General features: G+C 37.1%; 1 protein-coding gene across 1 annotated transcript; it reads right to left on the bottom strand.

Annotated features, from left to right (window-relative positions):
* Positions 1–10,594: 10,594 nt before the first annotated feature.
* On the bottom strand, positions 10,595–18,911 carry LOC114555712 (protein phosphatase 1F-like). The gene is made up of 2 exons (XM_028578311.1): positions 18,878–18,911; positions 10,595–11,438 (listed from the first exon to the last, which is right to left on the bottom strand). The coding sequence occupies exon 2, from the start codon at positions 11,302–11,304 to the stop codon at positions 11,050–11,052; it is 255 nt and encodes an 84-aa protein (XP_028434112.1). The 5' UTR covers positions 11,305–11,438; positions 18,878–18,911; the 3' UTR covers positions 10,595–11,049.
* Between the last annotated feature and the right edge of the window lie 393 nt (positions 18,912–19,304).

The following is a 19,304-nucleotide window of genomic DNA, read 5'->3' on the forward strand; positions in this document are numbered from 1 at the left end:
CAGCATTACAGTCATTAACTTCAAGAAACCCTATAGAGACGTTTCTGTTTAAGACTCATGTGTCAGGTGCTCTAAACAGCTTCTTGCGGCGAGTAAAGCTTGTTTCCATCACTAAAACAGCATTATAGTCATTTCGTACCAGGAGTGCTTATCAAGATGTTTTTATGTCAGACTCATGTTCATGGTGCTCTAAACAGCATCTTGCGGCGTGTAAAGCTTGTTTTCATCACTAAAACATCTTTATAGTCATTTACTTCAAGAAACTCCTATAGAGATGTTTCTGTTTCAGAATCATGTTCAAGGTGTCCAAACAGTTTCTTCTTGTTCAAGGCGTGTAAAGCTTGTTTTCATCACTAAAATAGCTTTACAGTCATTTCCTTCAAGAAACTCCTATAGAGATGTTTTTGTTTCAGAATCATGTTCAAGGTGCTCTAAACAGCTTCTTGCGGCGTGTAAAGCTTGTTTCCATCACTAAAACATCTTTACAGTCATTTCCTTCAAGAAACTCCTATAGAGATGTTTCTGTTTAAGAATCATGTGTAAGGTGCTCTAAACAGCTTCTTGCGGCGAGTAAAGCTTGTTTCCATCACTAAAACAGCATTAAAGTCATTTCCTTCAAGAAACTCTTATCAAGATGTTTTATGTCAGAATCATGTTCAAGGTGCTCTAAACAGCATCTTGCGGCGTGTAAAGCTTGTTTTCATCACTAAAACAGCTTTACAGTCATTTCCTTCAAGAAACTCCTATAGAGATGTTTCTGTTTCAGAATCATGTTTTAGAACATGTTCAAGGTGCTCCAACAAAAAATAGCTTTCTTTCCTTCAAGAATGTGTTATAAAGAAGTTTTTTCATCACTAAAAACAGCTTTATAGTCATTTTTCCTTCAAAAATAGCTTTATAGTCAAAGAAACTCCTTAGAGATGTTTTTCAGAATCATGTTCAAGGTGCTCTAAACAGCTTCTTGTGGCGTGTAAAGCTTGTTTTCATCACTAAAATAGCATTACAGTCATTTCCTTCAAGAATCTCTTATAAAGAAGTTTCTATGTCAGAATCATGTTCAAGGTGCTCTAAACAGCTTCTTGTGGTGTGTAAAGCTTGTTTCCATCACTAAAACAGCTTTACAGTCATTTCCTTCAAGAAACTCCTATAGAGATGTTTCTGTGTCAGAATCATGTTCAAGGTGCTCTAAACAGCTTCTTGCGGCGTGTAAAGCTTGTTTTCATCACTAAAATAGCTTTACAGTCATTTCCTTCAAGAATCTCTTATAAAGGAAGTTTCTATGTCAGAAGAATCATGTTCAAGGTGCTCCAAACAGCTTCTTGTGGCGTGTAAAGCTTGTTTCCATCACTAAAATAGCTTTACAGTCATTTCCTTCAAGAATCTCTTATAAAGAAGTTTCTATGTCAGAATCATGTTCAAAGTGCTCCAAACAGCTTCTTGTGGCGTGTAAAGCTTGTTTCCATCACTAAAATAGCTTTACATTCATTTCCTTCAAAAAACTCCTATAGAGATGTTTTTGTGTCAGAATCATGTTCAAGGTGCTCTAAACAGCTTCCTGCGGTGTGTAAAGCTTGTTTCCACCACTAAAACAGCATTACAGTCATTTCCTTCAAGAATCACTTATAGAGATGTTTTTATGTCAGAATCATGTTAAACGTGCTCTAAACAGCTTCTTGTGGCGTGTAAAGCTTGTTTCCATCACTAAAATAGCTTTACAGTCATTTCCTTCAAGAATCTCTTATAGAGATGTTTTTATGTCAGAATCATGTTCAAGGTGCTCTAAACAGCTTCTTGTGGCGAGTAAAGCGTGTTTTCATCACTAAAATAGCTTTACAGTCATTTCCTTCAAGAAAATCTTATAAAGAAGTTCCTATTGTCAGAATAATGTGTAAGGTGCTCTAAACAGCTTCTTGTGGCGTGTAAAGCTTGTTTCCATCACTAAAACAGCATTACAGTCATTTCGTACCAGGAGTGCTTATCAAGATGTTTTTATGTCAGAATCATGTTCAAGGTGCTCTAAACAGCATCTTGCGGCGTGTAAAGCTTGTTTTCATCACTAAAATAGCATTACAGTCATTTCCTTCAAGAATCTCTTATAAAGAAGTTTCTATGTCAGAATCATGTGTAAGGTGCTCTAAACAGCTTCTTGTGGCGTGTAAAGCTTGTTTCCATCACTAAAATAGCTTTACATTCATTTCCTTCAAGAATCTCTTATAAAGAAGTTTCTATGTCAGAATCATGTTCAAGGTGCTCTAAACAGCTTCCTGCGGTGTGTAAAGCTTGTTTCCACCACTAAAACAGCATTACAGTCATTTCCTTCAAGAATCACTTATAGAGATGTTTTTATGTCAGAATCATGTTAAACGTGCTCTAAAAAGCTTCTTGTGGCGTGTAAAGCTTGTTTCCATCACTAAAATAGCTTTACAGTCATTTCCTTCAAGAAACTCCTATAGAGATGTTTTTGTGTCAGAATCATGTTCAAGGTGCTCTAAACAGCTTCTTGTGGCGTGTAAAGCTTGTTTCCATCACTAAAACAGCATTACAGTCATTTCCTTCAAGAATGCTTATCAAGATGTTTTTATATGTCAGAATCATGTTCAAGGTGCTCTAAACAGCTTCTTGTGGCGTGTAAAGCTTGTTTTCATCACTAAAATAGCTTTACAGTCATTTCCTTCAAGAATCTCTTATAAAGAAGTTTCTATGTCAGAATCATGTTCAAGGTGCTCTAAACAGCTTCTTGTGGCGTGTAAAGCTTGTTTCCATCACTAAAACAGCATTACAGTCATTTCGTACAAGGAGTGCTTATCAAGATGTTTTTATGTCAGAATCATGTTCAAGGTGCTCTAAACAGCATCTTGTGGCGTGTAAAGCTTGTTTTCATCACTAAAATAGCATTACAGTCATTTCCTTCAAGAATCTCTTATAAAGGAAGTTTTTATGTCAGAATCATGTTCAAGGTGCTCTAAACAGCTTCTTGTGGCGTGTAAAGCTTGTTTCCATCACTAAAATAGCTTTACAGTCATTTCCTTCAAGAAACTCCTATAGAGATGTTTTTATGTCAGAATCATGTTCAAGGTGCTCTAAACAGCTTCTTGTGGCGTGTAAAGCTTGTTTTCATCACTAAAATAGCTTTACAGTCATTTCCTTCAAGAATCTCTTATAAAGAAGTTTTTATGTCAGAATCATGTTCAAGGTGCTCTAAACAGCTTCTTGTGGCGTGTAAAGCTTGTTTTCATCACTAAAACAGCATTATAGTCATTTCCTTCAAGAGAATCTTATCAAGATGTTTTTATGTCAGAATCATGTTCAAGGTGCTCTAAACAGCATTCTTGCGGCAAGTAAAAGCTTGTTTCCATCACTAAAATAGCATTACAGTCATTTCCTTCAAGAATCTCTTATCAAGATGTTTTTATGTCAGAATCATGTTCAAGGTGCTCTAAACAGCTTCTTGTGGCGTAAAAGCTTGTTTCCATCACTAAAATAGCATTACAGTCATTTCCTTCAAGAATCTCTTATAAAGAAGTTTCTATGTCAGAATCATGTTCAAGGTGCTCTAAACAGCTTCTTGTGGCGTGTAAAAGCTTGTTTCCATCACTAAAATAGCTTTACAGTCATTTCCTTCAAGAAACTCCTATAGAGATGTTTTTGTGTCAGAATCATGTTCAAGGTGCTCTAAACAGCATCTTGCGGCGTGTAAAGCTTGTTTTCATCACTAAAATAGCTTTACAGTCATTTCCTTCAAGAATCTCTTATAAAGATGTTTCTGTGTCAGAATCATGTTCAAGGTGCTCTAAAACAGCTTCTTGTGGCGTGTAAAGCTTGTTTTCCATCACTAAAATAGCATTACAGTCATTTCCTTCAAGAATCTCTTATAAAGAAGTTTCTATGTCAGAATCATGTTCAAGGTGCTCTAAACAGCTTCTTGTGGCGTGTAAAGCTTGTTTCCATCACTAAAATAGCTTTACAGTCATTTCCTTCAAGAAACTCCTATAGAGATGTTTTTGTGTCAGAATCATGTTCAAGGTGCTCTAAACAGCTTCTTGTGGCGTGTAAAGCTTGTTTTCCATCACTAAAACAGCATTACAGTCATTTCGTACCAGGAGTGCTTATCAAGATGTTTTTATGTCAGAATCATGTTCAAGGTGCTCTAAACAGCTTCTTGTGGCGTGTAAAGCTTGTTTTCATCACTAAAATAGCTTTACAGTCATTTCCTTCAAGAATCTCTTATAAAGATGTTTTTATGTCAGAATCATGTTCAAGGTGCTCTAAACAGCATCTTGCGGCGTGTAAAGCTTGTTTTCATCACTAAAATAGCATTACAGTCATTTCCTTCAAGAATCTCTTATAAAGAAGTTTCTATGTCAGAATCATGTTCAAGGTGCTCTAAACAGCTTCTTGCGGCGTGTAAAGCTTGTTTCCATCACTAAAACAGCATTACAGTCATTTCGTACCAGGAGTGCTTATCAAGATGTTTTTATGTCAGAATCATGTTCAAGGTGCTCTAAACAGCATCTTGTGGCGTGTAAAGCTTGTTTTCATCACTAAAATAGCATTACAGTCATTTCCTTCAAGAAACTCCTATAGAGATGTTTCTGTGTCAGAATCATGTTCAAGGTGCTCTAAACAGCTTCTTGTGGCGTGTAAAGCTTGTTTCCATCACTAAAATAGCTTTACAGTCATTTCCTTCAAGAATCTCTTATAAAGAAGTTTCTATGTCAGAATCATGTGTAAGGTGCTCTAAACAGCTTCTTGTGGCGTGTAAAGCTTGTTTCCATCACTAAAATAGCTTTACAGTCATTTCTTTCAAGAAACTCCTATAGAGATGTTTTTGTGTCAGAATCATGTTCAAGGTGCTCTAAACAGCTTCTTGTGGCGTGTAAAGCTTGTTTTCATCACTAAAATAGCATTACAGTCATTTCCTTCAAGAATCTCTTATAAAGGAAGTTTCTATGTCAGAATCATGTTCAAGGTGCTCTAAACAGCTTCTTGTGGCGTGTAAAGCTTGTTTCCATCACTAAAACAGCATTACAGTCATTTCGTACCAGGAGTGCTTATCAAGATGTTTTTATGTCAGACTCATGTTCAAGGTGCTCTAAACAGCATCTTGCGGCGTGTAAAGCTTGTTTTCATCACTAAAATAGCATTAAAGTCATTTCCTTCAAGAATCTCTTGTAAAGGAAGTTTCTATGGCAGAATCATGTGTAAGGTGCTCTAAACAGCTTCTTGTGGCGTGTAAAGCTTGTTTCCATCACTAAAACATCTTTACAGTCATTTCCTTCAAGAAACTCCTATAGAGATGTTTTTGTTTCAGAATCATGTTCAAGGTGCTCTAAACAGCTTCTTGCGGCGTGTGAAGCTTGTTTTCATCACTAAAATAGCATTAAAGTCATTTCCTTCAAGAATCTCTTGTAAAGGAAGTTTCTATGGCAGAATCATGTGTAAGGTGCTCTAAACAGCTTCTTGCGGCGAGTAAAGCTTGTTTCCATCACTAAAACAGCATTACAGTCATTTCGTACCAGGAGTGCTTATCAAGATGTTTTTATGTCAGACTCATGTTCAAGGTGCTCTAAACAGCATCTTGCGGCGAGTAAAGCTTGTTTCCATCACTAAAACAGCATTACAGTCATTTCGTACCAGGAGTGCTTATCAATATGTTTTCATGACAGAATGATGTTCAAGGTGCTCTAAACAGCTTCTTGCGGCGTATAAAGCTTGTTTGCATCACTGAAATAGCATTCTAGTCATTTCCTTCAAGAATCTCTTGTAAAGGAAGTTTCTGTGGCAGAATCATGGGTAAGGTGCTCTAAACAGCTTCTTGCGGCGAGCAAAGCTTGTTTCCATCACTATAACATCTTTACAGTCATTTACATCAAGAAACTCCTATAGAGATGTTTCTGTTTCAGAATCATTTTCAAGGTGCTCTAAACAGCATCTTGCGGCGTGTAAACCTTGTTTTCATCACTAAAATAGCATTAATGTAATTTCCTTCAAGAAACTCCTATAGAGATGTTTCTGTTTAAGACTCATGTGTCAGGTGCTCTAAACAGCTTCTTGCGGCGAGTAAAGCTTGTTTCCATCACTAAAGTAGCATTACAGTCATTTCCTTCAAGAATCTCTTGTAAAGGAAGTTTCTATGGCAGAATCATGTGTAAGGCGCTCCAAACGGCTTCTTGTGGCGTGTAAAGCTTGTTTCCATCACTATAACATCTTTACAGTCACTTTACGCCCCTTAACTCGAAATCTGTGACAGTTATTGGTATTTTTAGCCCAATAACCGCTGTTTTAATCAACATTATTCACGAGATATTATCATGGTTTATATGTATTTCTTTTTATGTTATTATTTCGGTCTATTTCGGCCAGGCAAGCTGGATTGCTTTTTTGTTGATTTATATTTTTTAAACTATAATGCTTCATCTATCAACATTTATTTAGATGTTATCATGGTATTCATTTCTTTACTTTAATAATATTATTTCGGTCTTATTACCGGTGAAATATTACAGTATATGCTGTAATATAGAACATTACGATATGATCCGAGCAGGAAGCATTCAAAGCCGATAGGCCTATCCCCCAATGCAATGCGGCCATTCATTTCAAAGAATCGGGCAGCGATCAGCGGGTCTTTAACGCCAGGATAGCTTCAATATACATATATACAGTCAGTGGTTGTGTCACCAGCAACAACACGTTGCTCAGTTTTGTTCCAGTAAGTTATGAACCATAATAACGTTTAAACGATTCCGCGGAAAACTCCGGAAGTGACGTAGTACGTCCTGCTCAGCGGATACGAAGATAAAAATATATAATATTCGTAATATTGATGTTTTTTTCTAACGTTGTATTTAAGGAGTTAAACAATAACGATAGTTATAATAATAAAATACAGTTTCATGTATTTGTCTCATATATTGTGTGCTCGGCCGGCCGGCGGGCGGCATCAATCTGAAATGGAATCAAGCCATTTCACGGCAGACAGCAGAAACAGGAGCCGAACGAGTCCCCCCACCCACCCCGGAAGAACTACAAGTGCTCAAGCTTTGTAACAGCTTCTGTGGCGTTTCTTATGGGAGTTGTAGTTTTAAAGTATATTGGTATATTTCTCATAAGTAGAAGTTGGCAGTGTATAATTTTGGATACACCCTGGGGTTTTTTGGGATGGGGAACACACTGGTTTCATCCAATTTTAAAAATCGAATCGTTAAATAGGTGAAAATAGCTTATTGCCATATTTGACAGTGCTTACAGTGGATAAACTTTGGTGACCATATCTACATGATAGCTGAGGTCCAGAGCTTTCTATAACAGCTGGTTTTATGTGTGTAGAACCTTCTGTTGCTAAATGACAAGCCTTCAAACATGGACTGGGTTCAAGGTTCAGAGGTCAATATTTCAAAGCAGGAGTAATGTATCCTCTTCAGACTGACATATGTTCCTCTCCAGGTTGAGACCTTTCCAACGATGTGTTTGCTATAGTCCTACAACAACGTTTTAATTTTTACACATCATGGAGACCACTTAGCAGGAGATAGGCCTTCTTTATTGTCCCCAGAGGGATATTTTCCTTGAGTTCAAATGCTTCACAAATAACACTTGACATATTGTTTTATCATACAGCTGACATAATTACAATAAAAAACAACATGAACAAAGTGATATGTAGTCAGACTGAAGCACATCACACAGCAACAATCTATTGCTCATCTTTCACAAACAGTGACAAGAGCAACACAACCATGCTTCATATCATGAAGCTATTGCACACCCTCAATCTTAAGCAACATTATTTAAAGTTTTAATTGAGGTAGGTCCAAATTAGGCCTATATCATCATCAACGTTTTTATAGTTTAGAAATGTTAAGTTTACCCATATCTTCTGCCAGAGGATAAGAGCTCATACTTGGCATGGAGAATAAAGATAGAGCAGACCTATATTCTGTGTGCTTGCCTGGAGAGACTATTCCTCTACACAACCTTCATGAGAGTCATAATAAAATTCTCTGTAATGCAGCCTTGTATAACATAAACCATCTGATTCACCGTGGGTGTCTACTCTAAATGATAACACACACTTTCAACACGGGCCTTCCAGCCAAAGGTGCATGTTGTCCATATGAACACCATTGGGCCTATAGGAGCAGAGCCGATGAGAGTTACCTCAACTTCAGTTTCAAAGGGAGGGAGGGGGGGTCAGCTTTTCTTAGACATGAGTGGGGGGGGGGGGGGGGGGGGTGTGCACCAAGGAAAAAAGGTTGGGAACCACTGCTCTGACCCATGTCATGACCCTTTTCTCAGCTTGTGAAATGGTTGAATGAGATGTGTGAGTTTTGTCTTTGTGCAGTAGGGCTGAGGTAGAAGTGTGCCAAAAATGCCAAAACACATGTTGTATATGTAGACATACCCAAACAAAGCTATATACATCTTACTCTGTGAACAAAAACCTCGGTAACAATCTGCTTATCCTTTTAATTTCCTGAAAATGCTTCTTAAAACTAGTCCATTCTTAATTTTGAAAAGCTAGTCTCAGTAAAGGCTACAAAGGTTAGGATGGCTACAAGCTGTAACCACGGTGATTGATATGAGGATCATCTTCTGAATATAATAATTAATATGTTAGGCCTACCATAAATTGATATTTCAAAAAAGTAATTTATTTAAAACAACTAATAATGCAGTGTGATTTTAAATCAAACTAAGTCCCACACATAAATATACTCATGTTTTTCCCCTTTAGTCTTTTCTATTAATATTCATCAACTTCAAAATTAGAAAATTGTGTTTTTAAATAACTATGTATGGAAAATAAAATAAAAAATGCTTCTCTTTGTATATAGTTTATTGTTTTTCAACAGTACAATTCAAAACAAATGCAAATTAGTCAAACAAGCCATTAGGCTGTATTTCTAAACACTCAACTGTAGGTTTTTTATATAGTATATATAAGGCAAATCAAAGTGCTAAATATAAAACACAATTTTTTCATTATTAGTATTTTATTGTGTAAATTCTCACGTACAACGTGGAACATTCTTTCACAGACGAGATGTGGAATTTGTATTTTAATATTATAACTATATTTATTGTTTAACTCCTCAAATCCAACATTAGAAAAAAACATTAATATTAAGAATGTTAGGCCTATATATTTTTATCTTCGTATCCGCCGATCGGGACGTACTACGTCACTTCCGGAGTTTTCCGCGGATTTGTTTAAACGTTATTATGGTTCATAACTTACTGGAACAAAACTGAGCAACGTGTTGTTGCTGGTGACACAATCACTGACTGTATATATGTATATTGAAGCGATCCTGGCGTTAAAGACCAGCTGATCGCTGCCCGATTCTTTGAAATGAATGGCCGCATTGCATTGGGGGATAGGCCTATCGGCTTTGAATGCTTCCTGCTCGGATCATATCGTAATGTTCTGTATTACAGCATATATACTGTAATATTTCACCGGTAATAAGACCGAAATAATATTATTAAAGTAAAGAAAGTAAAGAAATGAATACCATGATAACATCTAAATTATAGTATACTAGCATTATAGTTTAAAAAATATAAATCAACAAAAAAGCAATCCAGCTTCCCTGGCCGAAATATACCGAAATAATAACATTAAAAGAAATACATATAAACCATGATACTATCTCGTGAATAATGTTGATTAAAACAGTGGTTATTGGGCTAAAAATACCAATAATAACTGTCACAGATTTCGAGTTAAGGGGCGGGGGGCGTGTTTTTTTCTGTCGTCGATATCCGACGGTGAGGGAATAACATGAATGTCTATCTGACGAACCCCCTCGTCGAAAAATAACGTCAAGGGTACCCCTATTTCGTTGAAACTTGACGCCAGGGTCCTTGACCATGCGTCATACATTTGACGAGTAGGGAGTGAGACTGTGTTGCCCAAAAACATCCTTGCACCCAATCAGGTCCTTTGTTTCATCAAACTTTACAATTTATGATATCAATGTTTGTACTTGTTATTAGTTGTGTTATATATTAGGTAACCTACTTACCCCATAACCTTAACCTGTGCAAACAAACGTTTTTTTTTTTTAATCTATTCACATTGGTTTAAAATATTAACACACATTGTTTTCTGTTTTTATTCTCATTGCTTTTAATTCAGTGTTGATACCAAATATTACCTTGTCAGTGATACAGAATATTACAAAATCATTACAACATACATCTATAATATAAGATGTGATTAAGAACTATTAAAGAATATAAATAAAAATACTGTCGGAGTGTGATCCAGTAAACAAGCAACATGTTCCATATGCCAAGGCTATGTAGTTAGTTTTGTCACATTAGTGCTCCTTTAAAACAAAAACACTGATGCCTCTCTGTGATCCCTATGTAATTTTGTTCTTCATTGATAAAGCCCAGAATCAGAGATTCAACTAATTAGAATTAGAAACAAACTGTATCAGTTTTATATTGGTTGCAAAATGTAGTGACTTAATCCAAATCATTTCCTGCACGGTGCACAATGCAAAATGCTCTCAATAGTCATACTGCTTGGTATTACAGATCAACTGATATCAGTTCTTGAAGGCTTATAGGCATTTTATAAACTAAAGTTGACAATAGCTACTAGAAAAATTTAAGTAACCACTGAAACACAGCACAGAAAAAAGGCATTTTCAAGGCATTGGGAGAAATCACTTAAACACACACACACACACACACACAATGGGGTTTATCCTTTAACATTCAAATAATCACAAACTAATTGACACAGCAGGAGGACGCATTCAAGGGACTCAGGAGGGGCACACCCACCACAGCTCACTAGCCCTGCATAATCTAACAAACCTTTTCCAATGATCTTTTTAAATACAGTTGAATCAACACTTTTCCTCCAAAGCAGTGACATAATGGGACTAAAGCCTGCTATGTTCATGTGTTTTGTTAGGTTAAATGAGCTTTGTCAGTCTGCAGGATGTCTGACAGCTTGGGAATGAAAAAGAAAATGCTGAGTCAGGCAGTAGCTTGGCACAGTAATGTTGGGGCAGCAAACCTCCTTCTTTACTGCTGTGGTGCATCTTGCAAAGAGTCTTGAGTAGCTTGTGCAGGTCCTGTACTGGAGTTTTGAGCCAGCAGCTGCTGCGGTGGTCGCAGAAACACCAGCATCACTGTGATGTTATCACTAGAACCGGCTGCGTCAGCGTGACCTACCAACTGTTGAGCGACTCTCAGTCCAGCAGTGTCCTCAGACTGTTCCAGCAGAGCGTCTGCCCTGCCCTCGGGGTCACAAGACAGATGGAGTGCATCCAAGACCATATGAGGGACCTCTGAAGGTTTGACTGCATCAAAAAAGCCATCACACGCCAGCAGCACATAGTCCTCGTCTCCGCACAGCTGGGTTGTTGAGCAGTCTGCATCTCCAGACACATAGGGCTTCTGGTCAAAGTCACCTGGAGGAGGAATGTGGATGTGTGGTTAGTAGCTTTAGCTAAACGGAGCAGCACTGCAATACACTAACTCAATCCTAATGGTTTATTAATTAAACCAACATGCAGATTGTTTGGTTAGTATTAATATCACAAGTCACAGGCTATCTTACTAATCTTACACCAGAGAACCTGACCAAGAGATGTCATTCTTTTGCAAATTGCAGTTTAAATTGCAGTACAAAAATAAAATAATTAAATTCGCCAATTATGAACCACACACTCAAATGTTAGTCTTGAGGAGCTGGAGCATTTATTCATAGAAAAACTGAAACCTACACTGAACATTTACTACCACCTTTCAAATTCACTATTTATTAGGGCCCAAGCTCAAAAGTGCCAGCTAACCCAGTTAAAAGCATTGAGCAATAATGGTCACTTGTTAAATAAAAATGACATTGCCCCCTCTCCATGCATAGTACTATTAAAGTCAGTCCTGTTTCCATGTCCAGGGACTGTCAGTGAGGAATATAATGGACACTTTGTAAAGACGGACTTCTCTCACCTAATTATCTCTTATTGCACATATTACATCCTGTTGAAAAATGTGCAACTGGACATTATATTATATATAAATTATATATACTTATATTGGTTATATATTCTCCAGCTATAATAACACTCTGTATAGTTGCAACATACCTTGTTGTGCATACATACCTCCAATATTCTATTTATTCTTATTTTGATTCAGTCAATTTTATTTGTCACAGTCTTAAAGTGCCCATATTATGAAAAAATAACTTTTTCTGGGATTTGGGGTGTTATTTTGTGTTTCTGGTGCACATGCATACAAACTTTGAAAAAAATCCATCCATGCTGTTTTGAGTGAGATACGGTTTCTGAATGTGTCCTGCCTTCAGTAACCGGGTGAGATGTTCAAAATCTGCACGGCTTTCTAGCTTAAAAAAAATTATTATCTTGATTGCATGGTCAATAAAAATGATTCTCTTCATATCTCTTATAAAGAGTTTGTTGTTGTTTCTGTTTCAGAATCATGTTCAAGGGTGTCTAAACAGCTTCTTGCGGCGTGTAAATCTTGTTTCCATCAATAAAATAGCATTACAGTCGTTTCCTTCAAGAATCTCTTATAAAGGAAGTTTCTATGTCAGAATCATGTTCAAGGTGCTCTAAACAGCTTCTTGCGGCGTGTAAAGCTTGTTTCCATCGCTAAAATAGCTTTACAGTTGTTTCCTTCTAGAAACTCCTATAAAGATATTGCTTTTTCAGAATCATGTTCAAGGGTCTCTAAACAGCTTCTTGCGGCGTGTAAAGCTTGTTTCCATCACTAAAATAGCATTACAGTCATTTCCTTCAAGAAACTCCTCTAAATATGTTTCTGTTTAAGAATCATGTTCAAGGGTCTCTAAACAGCTTCTGTAAAGCTTGTTTTCATCACTAAAATAGCATTACAGTCATTTCCTTGAAGAATCTCTTGTAAAGAAGTTTCTATGTCAGAATCATGTATAAGGTGCTTTAAACAGCTTCTTGTGGCATGTAAAGCTTGTTTCCATCACTAAAATAGCATTACAGTCATTTCCTTCAAGAATCTCTTATGAAGGAAGTTTCTATGTCAGAATCATGTGTAAGGTGCTTCAAACGACTTCGTGAGGCGTGTAAAGCTTGTTTCCATATCTGAAATAGCTTGTCAGTCATTTTCTTCACGAATCTCTTATAAAGGAAGTTTCAATGTCAGAATCATGTTCAAGGGTCTCTAAACAGCTTCTTGCGGCGTGTAAAGCTTGTTTCCATCACTAAAATAGCATTACAGTCATTTCCTTCAAGAATCTCTTATGACGGAAGTTTCTATGTTAGAATCATGTCTAATGTGCACTAAACAACTTCTTGCGGGGTGTAAAGCTTGTTTCCATATCTGAAATAGCTTGTCAGTCATATCCTTCACGAATCTCTTATAAAGGAAGTTCCAATGTCAGAATCATGTTCGGTCTCTAAACAGCTTCTTGCGGCTTGTAAAGCTTGTGTCTCACTAAAATAGCATTACAATCATTTCCTTAAAGAATCTCTTATGACGGAAGTTTCTATGTCAGAATCATGTGTAAGGTGCTCTAAACAGCTTCTTGCGGCGTGTAAAGCTTGTTTCCATGGCTAAAATAGCATTACAGTCATTTCCTTCAAGAATCTCTTATAAAGATGTTGCTGTTTCAGAATCATGTTCAAGGGTCTCTAAACAGCTTCTTGCGGCGTGTAAATCTTGTTTCCATCACTAAAATAGCATTACAGTCATTTCCTTCAAGAATCTCTAATGAAGGAAGTTTCTATGTCAGAATCATGTGTAAGGTGCTCTAAACAGCTTCTTGCGGCGTGTAAAGCTTGTTTCCATATCTGAAATAGCTTGTCAGACATTTCCTTCACAAATTTTTATAAAGGAAGTTTCAATGTCAGAATCATGTTCAAGGTTATCTAAACAGCTTCTTGCAGCGTTTAGAGCTGGTTTCCATCACTAAAATAACATTACAGTCATTTCCTTCAAGAATCTCTTATAAAAGAAATTTCTATGTCAGAATCATTTGTAAGGTGCTCCAAACGACTTCTTGAGGCGTGTAAAGCTTGTTTCCATATCTGAAATAGCTTGTCAGTCATATCCTTCACGAATCTCTTATAAAGGAAGTTCCAATGTCAGAATCATGTTCGGTCTCTAAACAGCTTCTTGCGGCTTGTAAAGCTTGTGTCTCACTAAAATAGCATTACAATCATTTCCTTAAAGAATCTCTTATGACGGAAGTTTCTATGTCAGAATCATGTGTAAGGTGCTCTAAACAGCTTATTGCGGCGTGTAAAGCTTGATTCCATCACTAAAATAGCATTACAGTCAATTCCTTCTCGAATCTCTTATAAAAGAAACTTCTATGTCAGAATCATGTGTAAGGTGCTCCAAACAGCTTATTGCTGCATGTACAGCTTGTTTACATCGCTAAAATAGCTTTACAGTCATTTCCTTCAAGAAACTCCTCTAAAGATGTTGCTGTTTAAGGATCATGTTCAAGGTGCTAAACAGCTTTTTGCGGCATGTAAACCTTGTTTCCATCACTAAAATAGCATTACAGTCATTTCCGTCAAGAATCTCTCATAACAGATGTTTCTGTTTCAGAATCATGTTCAAGGGTCTCTAAACAGCTTCTGTAAAGCTGGTTTCCATCACTAAAATAGCATTACAGTCATTTCCTTCAAGAATCTCTTATAAAGGAAGTTTCTATGTCAGAATCATGTGTAAGGTGCTCTAAACTAACCTGACTCCGCCAGATGGATTGCTTTGCTCAGCATATCCATCTGGGAACTTTCCGTTGGAGAACTTTTGGGAAGGGGCGGAATACTGGTTATCTGATTGGATGAACCATCTGTCTATCACCTATGTTGGTGATAGGTGGGCCAAATCAACCAATCAGATCCACGAAGCGTATGAAAATACAACCACAAGCCCGCCCCTGCTTCTGCAGGCAAAGCATAGCTCGTAAGCTCAACATGCAAGCAACATGTCGGTAAAGGATATTTGCCGTTTGTGTAACGAGAATTTAGGAATAAAAGGCACCATTTCAGGTTCCCGGACCATATTCCAAAAGAAGGATCCAAGAGAAAAAAAGCATTAGCGAGTGGCTAACAGAATTAGGGCTACCGCTGGCTATTAATACTGGTTAGCTGATTGGATAAACCATCGGTCTATCACCACCTAACCCACCTCAAAACCCCGGTCGTTTGGCTAACGGCTCCAAATTTCTCTGCCTCAAGATTGGCCTGGAGCTCGTCAGGATGGTCTCACGAGGCTAGCTCTAAACAGCTTCTTGTTTTGTTTCCATCACTAAAATAGCATTACAGTCAATTCCTTCAAGAATCCAAAAAAGAAACTTTTGTCAGAATCATCTGCCTTGTTTCCATCGCTAAAATAGCCAGTCACTTCAAGATCTCCTCTAAAGATGTTTCTGTTTAAGTCAGAAAACTCTGAATCATGTTCAAGAATAAAGCTTGTTTCCATCACTAAAAGGATGGTCTCCTTCAAGAATCCTAAAGCTTTCTAAAATCATGTTCAAGGGTCTCTAAACAGCTTGTAAAAGCTTGTTTCCATCACTAAAATAGCATTACAGTCAATTCCTTCAAGAATCTCTTATAAAAAAACTTTTCTATGTCAGAATCATGTTCAAGGTCTCCAAACAGCTTATTGCTGCGTGTAAAGCTTGTTTCCATCACTAAAATAGCATTATAATCATTTCCTTCAAGAAATCTCCAGCTCTAAAGATGTTTCTGTTTAAGAATCATGTTCAAGGGAATCTCAAACAGCTTCTGTTGTTTCCAAAAATAGCTTTACAGTTTTCCTTCATCACTAAAATATGTTTCTGTTTCAAATCATGTTCAAGGGTCTCTAAACAGCTTATTGCTGTGTATAAAGCTTGTTTCCATCGCTAAAATAGCTTTACAATAATTTCCTTCAAGAAACTCCTATAAAGGAAGTTTCAATGTCAGAATCATGTTCAAGGGTCTCTAAACAGCTTCTTGCGGCGTAAAGCTTGTTTCCATCACTAAAATAGCATTATAATCATTTCCTTAACGAATCTCTTATGACGGAAGTTTCTATGTCAGAATCATGTGTAAGGTGCTCTAAACAGCTTCTTGCGGCGTGTAAAGCTTGTTTCCATGGCTAAAATAGCATTACAGTCATTTCCTTCAAGAATCTCTTATAAAGATGTTTCTGTTTCAGAATCATGTTCAAGGTTCTCTAAAGAGCTTCTTGCGGCGTGTAAAGCTTGTTTCCATATCTGAAATAGCTTGTCAGAAATTTCCTTCACAAATCTCTTATAAAGGAAGTTTCAATGTCAGAATCATGTTCAACGTTATCTAAACAGCTTCTTGCGGAGTGTAGAGCTTGTTTCCATCACTAAAATAACATTACTGTCATTTTGTTCAAGAATCTCTTATAAAGATGTTACTGTTTCAGAATCATGTTCAAGGGTCTCTAAACAGCTTCTTGCGGCGTGTAAATCTTGTTTCCATCACTAAAATAGCATTAATGTCATTTCCTTCAAGAATCTCTTATAAAGGAAGTTTCTATGTCAGAATCATGTTCAAGGTGCTCTAAACAGCTTTTTGCGGCGTGTAAAGCTTGTTTCCATCACTAAAATAGCATTACAGTCATTTCCTTCAAGAAACTCCTCTAAAGATGTTTCCGTTTAAGAATCATGTTCAAGGGTCTCTAAACAGCTTCTGTAAAGCTTGTTTCCATCACTAAAATAGCATTACAGTTATTTCCTTCAAGAATTTCTTATGAAGGAAGTTTCTAATGTCAGAATCACATCTAAGGTGCTCTAAACAACTTCTTGCGGGGTGTAAAGCTTGTTTCCATATCTGAAATAGCTTGTCAGAAATTTCCTTCACAAATTTTTATAAAGGAAGTTTTAATGTCAGAATCATGTTCAAAGTTATTCAAACAGCTTCTTGCGGCGTGTAGAGCTTGTTTCCATCACTAAAATAACATTACTGTCATTTCGTTCAAGAATCTCTTATAAAGATGTTACTGTTTCAGAATCATGTTCAAGGGTCTCTAAACAGCTTCTTGCGGCGTGTAAATCTTGTTTCCATCACTAAAATAGCATTACAGTCATTTCCTTCAAGAATCTCTTATAAAGGAAGTTTCTATGTCAGAATCATGTTCAAGGTGCTCTAAACAGCTTCTTGCGGCGTATAAAGCTTGTTTCCATCGCTAAAATAGCTTTACAGTTGTTTCTTTCTAGAAACTCCTATAAAGATATTGCTTTTTCAGAATCATGTTCTAGGGTCTCTAAACAGCTTCTTGCGGCGTGTAAAGCTTGTTTCCATTTCTAAAATAGCATTACAGTCATTTCCTTCAAGAATCTCCTATAAGATATTGCTTTTTCAGAATCATGTTCAAGGGTCTCTAAACATCTTCTTGCGGCGTGTAAAGCTTGTTTCCATATCTGAAATAGCTTGTCAGAAATTTCCTTCGCGAATCTCTTATAAAGGAAGTTTCAATGTCAGAATCATGTTCAAGGGTCTCTAAACATCTTCTTGCGACGTGTAAAGCTTGTTTCCATCACTAAAATAGCATTACAGTCATTTCCTTCAAGAATCTCTTATGAAGGAAGTTTCTATGTCAGAATCATGTGTAAGGTGCTCTAAACAGCTTCTTGCGGCGTGTAAAGCTTGTTTCCATATCTGAAATAGCTTGTCAGTAATTTCCTTCTTGAATCTCTTATTAAGGAAGTTTCAATGTCAGAATCATGTTCAAGGTGCTCTAAACAGCTTCTTGCGTAGTGTAAAGCTTGTTTCCATCGCTAAAATAGCTTAACAGTCATTTCCTTCAAGAAACTCTTATAAATGAAGTTTCTATGTCAGAATCATGTGTAAGGTGCTCTAAACTAACCTTACTCCGCCAGATGGATTGCTTTGCTCAGCATATCCATCTGGGAACTTTCCGTTGGAGAACTTTTGGGAAGGGGCGGAATACTGGTTATTTGATTGGATGAACCATCTGTCTATCACCTATGTTGGTGATAGACGGGCCAAATCAACCAATCAGATCCACGAAGCGTATGAAAATACAACCACAAGCCTGCCCCTGCTTCTGCAGGCAAAGCATAGCTCGTAAGCTCAACATGCAAGCAACATGTCGGTAAAGGATATTTGCCGTTTGTGCAGAGGTGTCAAAAGTATTCACATTCATTACTCAAGTAGAAGTACAGATACTATGGTTTGAAAAGACTTTTGTAGAAGTTGAAGTATCAACTCAAGCTTTTTACTTAAGTAAAAGTGTAAAAGTACTGGTTTCAAAACTACTTAAAGTATAAGTAAAAGTAATGTAAGGCAGAGATCTTCAACAAGGGGTCCTCAAAGTCATTGCAGGGGGGCCTCCAAATTATTGTAAATTTTTGAGTCTTTTTATTATCTTTGAGTCTTTTAAAATTAAAATGCCTTAACATAATTCCAACATATTATTAGCAAACATAAATTCCCACTGATGATAAGCTTACTGGCCTATAGGTAAGGTAGTCCCTAAGATATCAGCCCACAGATACAGTTAATCCTAGATTTACTGTGCCACATACAGTATGTCACATACAGTATGTAACATTAAAATATGATTTATAAAATCATGCCAACAATTAATATTTTAATAGCTTATGAAAAAAGGGTATGTAAGAACGCTTTAGGTTGCCCTAACTGTTATTGTAGGCCCAGTTTAATATGCAACTTAATTTCATACAATATGTAGTAGGTGGTCCCTGCTACATCTCACTTTAAGTAAAGGGGTCCTTGGCTTAAAAAACGTTGAAGACCCCTGATGTAAGGGGGAAACAATGCCATTAAGGACAACAGCTTAACCCCAAAACGTTAGGACAAAATCATATGACTATAATAATGTTATATTAAAATCATACCTGCAAACTCAGAAGGGCTGAAAAAGGTGACACATCTCTTCTGTGTTTTTCAGACAACGGCAGCTACAGGCTGGTGTTACAATCCTCTCCAGTGAAATACAGACACACTTTACACCGTTTAGCTCTCAGCATTTTAACCGTGTTTACTCCAGCTGCTAGCTAACCGTAGGCTAACGTTAGCTGCTGCCAACTGTAGTGTTAACTAGCGTCCCGTGCTGCGATGTTTCAGTTCCCTCTAACGTCCGTTTTCGGAGCATCAGAGAGAAGCGCAGGCATCTAAGTGGCACCTAAATAAGGCACCAAAATCAGCGTTGCTATTCGGTCCGGTAGATAACGGTCGTTAAAGCACCGGTGGCGTATTAGTACCGGGTCTGTGCAGGTTTGATGGATCGCGTACAAACCAATAGGTGTCGGAATGACTATGTTT

This window comes from Perca flavescens, chromosome 5, assembly GCF_004354835.1.
Source record: "Perca flavescens isolate YP-PL-M2 chromosome 5, PFLA_1.0, whole genome shotgun sequence".
Classification (NCBI taxonomy): Eukaryota; Metazoa; Chordata; class Actinopteri; order Perciformes; family Percidae; genus Perca; species Perca flavescens.

Excerpts from the sequence above, each read along its gene's own strand:
- LOC114555712 (XM_028578311.1), bottom strand. The coding sequence starts at position 11,304 with ATGGTCTTGGATGCACTCCATCTGTCTTGTGACCCCGAGGGCAGGGCA.